At 42.2% G+C, this 11033-nt stretch overlaps 1 protein-coding gene and 1 pseudogene across 2 annotated transcripts; both read right to left on the bottom strand.

Moving 5' to 3' along the window:
* Positions 1-486: 486 nt before the first annotated feature.
* LOC147200040 (hsp90 co-chaperone Cdc37-like) lies at positions 487-3358 on the bottom strand (annotated as a pseudogene). The gene is made up of 5 exons (XR_015101729.1): positions 3222-3358; positions 1851-2010; positions 1594-1776; positions 1118-1187; positions 487-1080 (listed from the first exon to the last, which is right to left on the bottom strand). The product of XR_015101729.1 is annotated as a hsp90 co-chaperone Cdc37-like (transcript).
* A 1052-nt stretch (positions 3359-4410) lies between these two features.
* Positions 4411-10888, bottom strand: LOC147200041 (vascular cell adhesion protein 1-like). Its single transcript, XM_086120514.1, has 5 exons — positions 10685-10888; positions 9223-9492; positions 8042-8368; positions 7132-7380; positions 4411-6729 (listed from the first exon to the last, which is right to left on the bottom strand). The coding sequence occupies exons 1-5, from the start codon at positions 10758-10760 to the stop codon at positions 6554-6556; spliced, it is 1098 nt and encodes a 365-aa protein (XP_085976640.1). The 5' UTR covers positions 10761-10888; the 3' UTR covers positions 4411-6553.
* Between the last annotated feature and the right edge of the window lie 145 nt (positions 10889-11033).

The following is an 11033-nucleotide window of genomic DNA, read 5'->3' on the forward strand; positions in this document are numbered from 1 at the left end:
TCATCATCTTCACCCAACCAGCCAGCCAGCCAGCCCCCACCCATCCATCTCCTCAACCCCCTAACCAGTTTCATGGCGAAGCCCGTTGCATCCCCTCCCCTCCTTTCTCCCCACATTCACCGTCCAATCATAATCACGTCCTCAGTACCCCTTACTCTCCCTCTCTCTTTTTTTGAAAGATTATTCTGTGACCTTTTCCTATTCTTCAGCCCCCACTCCCCCTCAAAAAAATCCTACCTTTGTTCATCTGAGGACCACTCAGACCAACAGCTTGATGCTTAGCAATTTCAGATTTGCTCCAAATTTGTACAATACATACGGTAAATGTTAAAATGACCTCACGTGCAATGATTTTCATTATTCAAAGATAATGCGCCAGATATTTTATTTTCTAAAAACGTGTTAATTTGTTAATGTAATTAAACAAAATTATCCTGAAGATAATAATAACAAGCGGCCCAGTGGATGACTGGTTAGCACGTCGGCCTCACAGTGGAGAGGTGCGGGGTTTGATTCCATCTCCGGCCTTTCTGTGTTTGCATGTTCTCCCTGTCCGTGTCTGTGTGGGTTTTCTCCGTGTGTTCTGTTCCCCCTCCCCCCACACACATTTCAAAACCATGCATTGCAGGTTAATGGAACGCACTGAATTGTCCCTCGGCGTGAGTGTGAGCGCGGATGGTTGTTCGTCTCTGTGTGCCCTGCGATTGGCTGGCAACCAGTTCAGGGTGTCCCCCCGCCTACTGCACGAAGACAGCTGGGATAGGCTCCAGCCCGCCCCGCGAATCTTGAGGATAAGCGGATTGGAAAAAGTCACATTCATGACTTATCTTGATCTCATATGCTCATATTACAAAAATTAGGCATTTCTGTCGTGAGGTTTTGATATTCACAACATGGTATGCAATAAATGTTGTCTAAAAATAAACTGATGAAAAAAATGAAATGCGGCCAAAATATTAGGAACACATCCCAGTGTTTAATCCTCATCTTCATCCTGTCCGCCGTCATCTTCGTTCTTTTCCGACTCGGGCACCCACAGTTCAGAGTCGATGCACTTTGCTTGGTGATAGTTGCCCTACTGTGGAGACCACCGCTTCATCTTCATCATCATCATCATCAGGGCGCAGGTTGCCGATGGTCTCGTGCAGCATCTCAATGTTCTTCTCATCGAAGCTTCTCTGCATGTGCTGACAGAAACAACGGCAGGTCAGAACCTCGGTTGTTGCAGTGTGTGTGCGTGTGTGTGCGCGGGTTTACAGTAGTGTGTGCCTCACAACAGGATCAATATGCCGTATGTTTGTGTGCAAACGGGGTGAAAGCGGAGCCTCTCAGAAGAGGCTCACAGGCAAGGTAAACAAACACACTGTGAGCTGCAGCATCACATGGAACAAATATTTATTGTGGCGCACAGACATCGCTCAATTTTAAGAACATGATGATGATGACTGTATTCATGACAATAATGTAAACATTTAACACATTTTAATAATGTGTGGAATTAGACGTGCCCCAAATTCTGAACCACTTTGAGTCAGCCGAAATAAGTGTTTATATTTTCACGTTATGTTGAGTCATTGAATAAATAACATTTACCTTGGGGAATGACTTGTAGACCTTAACGGGGTCTAGACCGCCAGCACCCAATCTTTTCTGCTTCTCCTGCTCCTCCAGTTCTTCTCTGACCTCCTCCATACGCATCCGTGCGCAGTTCCGCACCCACTCCTTCAGCTGTTCAAACTCGCGATCCAACGCCTCCCGGTTCTGCTGATCTGCGCTCTGTGACGCACGCGGGTGCAGCATCACCAGATAGACCAAAACGCAGAAGAAGCCGAGTTTGGCTTTTTTCTGACCTTGATGCTTGAGAAGAACTGCCTAAAGCAGCCTCACGGGTCCACCTTCAACGATCGGCCCAAATCCATGATGGACCGCATGACGATGGCCTGGTGGGCCACGTACTCCATCAAGGCATGCTTCTGAATCTGAAAAAGGTACCCCCCCCCCCCCCCCATTCTGTTTACATGTCATTTGACCAAGAGAGCGCGATTTGAGAAAACAGGGTATATTTCTTATATGAGGATTTTAGCCGTCTTCTCTTCCATCGTAGTTGAATATGTGAAGTCGAAGAGAAGAAGTGACATGAGGTAAACAGTTTCCAAGGGATACGGAAAACTGCGGATGGAACAATATCAAAACGTCATGACATGATATTATCACCATACGAACCTAACAAGACGATAATTACTGTATCACAATATTGCGGGTAAATTGGTGATCTAAAAAAAAGCTCTTTATACTGTACAAAAACGACACATAGTCGTAAAAAACATATCATGGTCTATGTAGTTCACAATGCTGTGTTTGGCTGACGACGCAAATAACTTTGAATAGTGGGCACTTACTTGCTAATACACGCACAGGTTGTGACTTGAGTCAGTTTGTGGAAGAACTCAAACGTGTTCCGTCCTCGGGTCATTAAAATTAAACTGCACTAATAAAGTAACCACTAGAGGGTGTTGAAACTGCACGAATGGAAAATAACCCGGCCAGATGTCCAGATGTGGTGCTTTTAATAGCGTGACATGACGACGACCATATCGTGGCAATTTTCATATCACGATATCGCAACCATACCGTTATCATTACGTCTCTATGGAACGCCGTTGTACATTTTAGCAGGTATGTTTATTCAAAAATAGATGTGGTCGAAATTCAGACATAGTTAATATGAACTTTCAGGGACTGGTTAATTCACTATTTTTTTAGTTTCTTGGATTAATGGCAGATATGCTGAAATGGATGGCGTGTTGTAAACCAGTGCCCCCCCCCCCCGATTAGAAAGACTAAATAACCTACATTACTTCCGTTTTATTCATTTCAGAATCTGAAAGATGTTTTATTTTGAAAAATTAGCGGATTCTCTGTTATATCCGTCTACAATATGTCACTCTTGACGCAGGTGAACGCGGCGCTTCTCGGTCACGTGATAGATTAACGCCGAAATGAAACCCGAGAGCTAGCAAAACGAGGAAAAAAACAAAACAAACGTCTTTGCAAAGTTCCTTTGGGAAGGGCAAAGGCCCAGCCAGGACATTGGCTTATTTCTGTCACTGACTACTACTTCAATGACGATGAAAGGGTATACTGTACAGTATACTATACGTGAAACTAACCAAGATGTTTGACCGACTCCAAACAGATTCCGCACAAAACTATCTTATGACATGGGCTGAGTCCTGACCCAGTGTCTCATCCGAAACAAACTTGGCGTGTCGAGGTAAGGGTTGTTGACGTCATCGTCATCCGAAATGTCATTGTGATCCCAGGCGCTGTAGTCGATACCCGCCCCAGTCCCGCTCATCCTACTGTCCAAATGTGTTCAGTGGTGATGTTCTAACCAACTTGGTGACTTGAAACTACGTTAAATACAAGTTAAACGCCTCTCTGATCCTCTTAGCAAACAACTATTTTTAGCTTTGGCTTAGCTGTTGCTAGTGAGCCCTGCCGTTGTGTTATCTGATAGCTGAAAGGTGGAAGCAAGCGTTTCGTCTTTAGCTGGCCAATCAGGATTCAGTTTATTGATGTGTGCTTAAAAGGGTGACTCATTCAGCTATCAAACCGCCAACACTATAGCAACACAACACGCTCTATTTTTGTGACCGGCGTAAATCTGGCGTGTCAAAAATATGCCTGGAGGTGGGTTAGACCTAATGTTAGTAATTTCCCAGATGATTGCAAGCCAGCGGATTTGCAAGAGGGAGGACTGCAGTGCTGTGGGCGGGGTCACAGCCGACATCACTCATGTCCAATCAAAGCGGCTCCTTCCTTTTCCCTTTGAATGTGATGCACTAGAGCATGGGTGTTAAACTCAAGGCCTGGGGGCCATATCCGGCTCGGCATGTCATTATATGTGGCCCCCTCGAAAGGAAATCATTTGTGTTAACTTGCATGATCCATACTAAAATCGGTACCGTGATGTCAAATTGTCATAGGTAGTACTGTAATAAATCAAGTTGAGACTTTGCAATAATTTTGCTACCCTGTTTACACTACCTTGAACAATTATTATGAACTATTATTAGTTGACATATACGATTTCAAAACTAGTAATCCATTAATTTGTTGTGTACAAGTAATAATGCGATGAGACGATGAAACATTTTTGTAGTTTCGCTGTCAGAACGGAACTCTAAAGTGGCCCATGCTAAAAATTTTAATACCCCTGCACTCGAGACTAGGCATGGCAGAAGCGCATCTCCGCCATGGAATGGGCACTTGGATAAAAATAGTAGTATTCACAATAATGCATAACATTCATTTCAACATAAATATTTAATATTATCGAACAATTTTCTATTCCATAACATTTGTAGGCTTATCCAGGCTAGTGAACCGCTACATCACCAATGACTATTTGTTTAACGCATTGTAACAGATATGTTTTATTCATAGAAATGACACATATTTACATACATATATTAAAAAAAAAACTTGGACCAACAGTGTCCACATCAGGTGCCATTTTCACAGTAGAGTACTTCAGAGTGATTTATGTGTGCATTGATTTCGTCTCATGATACAAAAAAAAAAAAAAAAAAGAAATACTGACAGGGCAATAACTCTCAAAGGCAGGATGTGCAGTTGTTTCCAGCCTTGTATTCACAATGAGAACATGTCCACCCCTTCAATGATGTCATGTACAGTGTATTAAAAAAAAAAAGTGTGGTTATGCTAACATGCCGTCATAGTGCTATCGTTGCGTTTTAGCATGCAGTGAACACAGCAGACAATTGAAAATATCAAGCCTTGCTGAACAGCAGTCAGTCAGTTGCACCGGGCACTATCCAGTATTACAATTTCATCTGTGTTTTATTATTGAAGGCTGAACTTTCTTATCGCAAAAATAGAAGTATTGTAGAGATTCCTGACTCGAATCAGAAACACATGAGCCGCTGCGAGGTGCCAAAAAGCTTCCTGGGAGGTGTTACTGTTGGGATAAACAGGAAAGCAAAAAGGAATTCCTGCAGATACTTTATTACCTTTGGGACTAGTTGAGCTTCCTCTTTTTTTTTGTCAGTGTTACACTTCAAAGAAATGGCGGTCATTTCACTAGAAATGTTTGACCAAAACGAATGACGTTTCCCCTGCACTTTAAAAAGAAGAAGAAACTTATCTTTTCGCTTTTAGCATGTGACCCTCTCATAATTGATTATTTTTTTTTGGTTTATTTTTTTCCATATTCTTAGCTCCCCACCCCTTCAAAAAAGAAAGCCATCTTTTTTTTTTTTAACTCTCACTTTCATTTTCAATTCAGCCCCAAAGTCAACTCTCACTGTAATTTGGTAGTCTTGTCGATGAGGAAAAAAAGAAAAGTCTCCCGAACTCCTGCCCGAAAAGAAACAGGAAGTGTGCAATCTGATTTGAAGCGGTCATTTTCGGTTCATTTTGGCCAACGAACCACTCATAAAGATTTTATCCGACTTGTACCAAATTTGAATGACGGCTACTAGACAGACAGGCGACACTAAATTGTGATCCACTTAATCCAAATTTCACCATGTGTGACCACTTGAAGCTTTAACTGCCAGTGTGTGTGATATATCTTTTTCCTTTTCAGATTAAAGACATTTTGATTAGTGTTAGACATGAAAACGCGAGATCTCATAGTTATTTCTCATCGTGACGAAAATAATGAAACATGATCTGAAATGTTTATGTTGTGCTTTTTACCATGCACATACAAACAAGGAAACTGCTTTTGCTTGTCAAGAAAAAAGTGCAATTAATGTAATTTTTTTTCATAATTTCATTCAGAGACAACATCAAAACACTTGTCTCTCAAATCATCTTTTCCCATTGAAATTAATGGAAGTGCCAAAAATCTACATCAACCTTCAATGCTTTTTTTAAAATTGGGAAAATGGCACGATAATCTTGTACATTATATATTTGCCGTATTAACATAATTAAACTGAATGGACAGAACTAACGTGGCCACTTGGAGGGAGTGTAATACAGATATTGAAGTTACAACTCCTCAGCGAGCTGTAACATTAACCGTCAGAGGATAAAGAATCTATGCCGATCGTTATTGTTTTTTGCCTGTCTACAGGTGTTGCTCCGCTGTTCGAATCCCTCTTTCTTTAAGGGTTGAAACAGCAACATGGATGCTACTTAAGGAGCCGTCGATCGGATTTTACATTACTTGTTAGCATCACGCTAAGCGGGCTTTACGAACACAGTGTCTTAAATACACATCGTGTAGATGGCACGTCATGTTATTCTTTTCTCAAGGCACCAGTGTATGAATGAAATGGAAAAAAAAAATTAAATCTGTAACCAGGAAGCTGCATCCAAATAAATGCACCAACCAGCAGCAGCAATCAATACCACTCACATAATCCCCATTCGCTTCAACAACAACAATTCAAACACGGACCTCATATTGTCGGTGGGAGCTTTGTGCAGTCGATGCACTTTGTTAATCGACTTTGCACAAGTATGCACGCGTTTGGAGAAACAGCAACGCCTTCGTGCTCGTTCCATACCTCGCGCTTTACAACTCCCCAGCTGGGAGGGCCACGTGCGGGGTACGAAAACGCAACACGTCCTTCAGGCTGTATTGGCCAGTCCGGCTCACTCTGTAGTAATAGACGCACACCGCCGAGATGATGAGGACCCCAAGCGCGACTGCCGCTGCGACCACCGCGAAAATAATATTCAGGTAGTTGACTGCGAAGAGAGAGAACGAAAGAGCGACAAAGTTAACATCGGGGAGAAGCGAAGTCAAGTACGAATACGGATGCATTGATGGATCAAATTAACCCTTTCGGGGATGGCGGTTACTTCAGTGGTTCCAGGGTGCATGAAAGGGTTAACAACCCATCATGAGTGCAGTACTCTTGTCTTTGTGGAATCAAAAAAAAAAAAACCTTCCACAATGTAACACATTCAACTTTCAAGTCCTCTTAATCGTGAAATGTTAATCATGGAATTAACTGTACACATATATGAACTGTGTAGTGTGAATTTTTGACTTTCAACCAGTTGTGCCAGTAATTATGAATAACCAATAAGCGAATCAGCATGACAGTAATTGTGCACACGCCATTCAAGTATAAGTCAGCAACTCACCCTGTACGTTCACGTTAAACTCAACAGTGGTCATTCCCAATTTGTTGCTCATAGAACAGATGTACAGTCCTCGATGCTCCGTGGTGACCGAGTCCACCGAGAAGACGTCGCCTTCGAAGGTGGCGGCCGACGGGAGGGTCCACGTCACCCAGGGTCTCGGGTTGCCCTTGGCGGAGCAGTTGAGGTGAAGGGGATCTCCCACTGTGAGGCTGATCTGTTCGTTAGCAGGTCCGTTGAAGTGAGGCTTATCTGTGTGTCGATTGACGGGGATAAAAAAATAAAATAGTAAGATTGTTCTTGGCAAAAATGCTAAAAATCTGTAACCCATGAGGATTTTCAGATAGTGATATATTGTTATGCCTGAGGTTCGGGGCAGGTTCAAAAAAGCCCTCTTTAGATTCATGTTTAATCTCGCCAATTGGTGGGGGATCTTTGCACTCATAAAATGTGTTTTATGTCAATAATAAGCTAAAATATTTTGTCTTACTGTGACGATAGGAAAGTGGACCTAATTAGTAGAAAAGATCTACAATCCAAAATTGCCAATGGTTTGCGCACACCGAGGCTTACGTTGAAATGTGTGGAATTGTTCTCCTATTTTGGTGAAAATATTTTATTCAATTTATTTACTAATTTTTACTGTCAGAAGGCCGTTTCTGCCTGTGGATTTTTTTTTTTGATTGAATGACAGAAGACTAATTCCACCCATCGTCGTGGGATCGAACCCACGACCTGTGAGGACAACATGCTAACCACTGGACCGCCAGGCCGCGCGCACACACACACACACACACACAGAAACTGGCTTCTTACAATAAAAACAAAAAACTTTTTTTTTTTTGTGGTGGTGGAAATGGGTCATTATTTTTGAGAGGGTACAGATATTTGTGGCACATGTTGTCAAACTTACAGTGAACATTGACGATGAGGCGACCAGACTGAGCAATGTACAGCAAACTATCGGGTCTCATGTCCAGCTGGGCGTAACACATATATTGGGCTCCATCGTTTTCTTTGGTAGCATTGATTATGTGGTGGAACTGTCTGTCAGCCGGCTTCTTCTCTGTGTTGTTCTTAAAGTGCTGCTGGACGACTGCGTTTTCCCCTTGGTAGAGGGTCAAGATGAGGTTTTTGAGAGGAGCAACTTTTTTCACGCTGCAGTTCAGCGCGAACTGTTCACCCTCCACCATCGGCCCGGAGTGACCGACAAACCCCACCTTGACCTCTGTGGGAGGCTCTGCGAGGACACAAGGAGAAGAGGGGGTAAAATAAACTAAATGTTCCCATTTTGACCACTTCCCTTTATGATTATAGATGACGCATGGGGATAAGATAGTGTTGGGGAACTTACAGTACTTCCGAAAATACACTCAGTATAAGTAGTTATTGTCCATTTCAAAGTAATTTGCTATTATACAATTTATGAATTGGAATGCATTGGCAAAATAACAAATTGTAAATTATAATGGTCTTAATTTTTTTCCTTAATGGAAAAAGCTGAGGTTTATCCCCGTTTTGTTAATATTTTTGATTTTAAAAAAAACAACAAATGTCAATGCATTTATTATGGACATCGGGAACTTTAACCCATTCTTCCAGACGGAACTGCTTTAGTTATGTCATATTATTTGGGTATTTCATGTGTCTGGCCGTCTTCAAATTAATCAAGAGTACCGGGTAATAATAATCTGAAATGGGTTGAGGTCTGGGCTATGTCTTGCTCACTCCAAAAGGCAGATTTTGTTTTGGTAAGACTTGCTTTTTTTTGTTTTTGATTCCAATGATTCCAAGCTGTCCGGCCCTGATGAAGCAAAGCAGGCCAAACTCCAAATGTCTTCTGCACCATACTTTAGTGTCAGGGTGATGTTTTAAGATGATAAGATTAATTCCTTTTGAGCAAGGCGTGTAGTTTTGTGCTTTTTCCAAATAGTCTGGTCTTAGTTTTATAAGCCTACAACAACAAAAAAGAGCACTTTGACACTTCTCAGCGGCAGTGGGAAATATTTTTAAATCTCAACAGGCACTTATCATAGGTCCAAAAACGGTAATGAAGAGAAAGGAAGTAAGATAGGTAAGAAAGGAAGGCCTTACGGTAGACGGTGATGGGCAGGGTGCTACAGCATTGGGATCCGTTGCCGTTGTTGTAGTAGCACATGACAGACGTAGGGTACGTAACCATTTTGTCCACCGTCCACAAAATGGTTGTCCCGTCTCGTTGTATTTTGCCGATTGATTTTTCCAAACCAAACAACTTGTCGTGGCAAGCGTGTTGGCAAACGGAGCAGTTGGCTGACGTCGATGTGCCAAACTTGACCGCTAGTCTGGGCGGATTGAATACAGGCTTGTCTGTGCAGTAGTCATCTGGAAAGCAAAGGGGATTTACAGTCGATAATTCAGGGATTCTTGGCAAATGTTGTTGACGCAAGAACCTTCTTGAATTTGAATAACTCAGTGAAAGCTTGGAGATCAACTGGAATATTTATCGTTTTATGAAGACACTGAAATACGCTAATGGAAATAGACATACAGTAGTGCCTCGCAGTGGCACCCTCCCTCCCCCGTTTTAATTATGAAAGTTGTTTACTTCTTTTTTGACAGTTGATAATATGAAAATAAGCGATGCTGGCAGGCTTTCTTCTCCCCGTTCCCCATCAACTATGCGTCATCACGTCGTCAAAGTTCTTGGTGAGTCACAATTTATTGTTGCCTTTAGTCTGCTAGCTTAATGCTAACAGAAAATGGGAAACACATACTGTATATTGCCCTTTAAGCAGCTCATAATTTGAACATTAATGGTGCAGCAACACATTTAGGCATTCGATGTAACGCTGCTCACTCATATAGATTTTTTATCCTCTGCCAAGAGCTGAGAGGAGACGTGAAACATGTCTAATGTCTTGCGCAGACATCCCTGTACAGTATGTTGTCTGTTTTTAAAGCTCTTTTAAACTCTTACTTTAACTGTCGTTAACTTGATCTTTATACACTTGCATGACAGTTGATACATGGTCTGATTCTCCATTTTGACAAGATTCCTTCCTTCCCTAGTTGTTAGACACTTCCGCTATGTGTTGTCAAAAGTAGAGCGTGGGTGCAGCAGTTATTGTTGTTCCTGTTTAATAGTGGAAGCAGTTCACTTCTTTGAACATCCTTTGTGAAAGTCATGCAGCTTCATCTTCGTCAAGTATCCCTCAGCCCGCTTCCTCCTTTGCCACGCGTTTGTCACATGTTGTCATAATTTATGGCCATAGTTCATCTTTTTCGACTCGGGTGAGAATTGGGTGTCCCCCCCCCCCCCCCCCCAAAAAACGCATCTAAAACTTTGCCTGCGATAAAGTTGAAAGGTGTTATGATGGCAAACAGTTTGAACCCCCGCACAGAACAACAATTCATTTCATTATTACCAGTAATCACCCAGTGGCATTTTTATTGTACAATGGAATATTTTATATACGTTTATAGTGGCGAAATCATTACATTGAAAACAATTTCATTACGCTCTGTTGTTTACGGCATCTTAACCTCCAGGGGAGCTAAAGTGTCTTTAACTTACCACAGCCGAACACATGGAAGTCGCTCAGAAAGCCAGACAGCGAAAGAGCAGCCCAAAATATGTAACAGGAAAACATTATTTCTAGTTAGTTGCTGAGTCGCCTGGGTAAAAGACAAAAATAAGAGTGCAACCTCTTGCTCTAGCGGAAAGCTTATGAGCAAAGTAAAAAGTGAAAGTAAGAGCCCCGGACTTCACCACACCCCTCGATTCGAGGGGGGAGAATAGTGTTCGGATGCTGGAAGAATGCGTCAATGGGGGTCACGTGACTCGGGAGAGAAAATGAACGAGCGGTCCTGGAAAAAATTGTCTTTTTGGGAAATTCTGCTTCTTCCCAAGACTGAATGACTCA

This window comes from Hippocampus guttulatus, chromosome 9, assembly GCF_054856545.1.
Source record: "Hippocampus guttulatus isolate MCC_2025c chromosome 9, RoL_Hgut_1.0, whole genome shotgun sequence".
Classification (NCBI taxonomy): domain Eukaryota; kingdom Metazoa; phylum Chordata; class Actinopteri; order Syngnathiformes; family Syngnathidae; genus Hippocampus; species Hippocampus guttulatus.

What these genes read in the sequence shown, in the direction of transcription:
- LOC147200041 (XM_086120514.1), bottom strand. Translation starts at nt 10,760, where the DNA reads ATGTTTTCCTGTTACATATTTTGGGCTGCTCTTTCGCTGTCTGGCTTT. An exon ending in CTTCCATGTGTTCGGCTGTG is followed by an intron (nt 9,493 to 10,684) that starts GTAAGTTAAAGA and finishes TTTGCTTTCCAG; the next exon opens with ATGACTACTGCACAGACAAG. An exon ending in CCTGCCCATCACCGTCTACC is followed by an intron (nt 8,369 to 9,222) that starts GTAAGGCCTTCC and finishes GTGTCCTCGCAG; the next exon opens with AGCCTCCCACAGAGGTCAAG.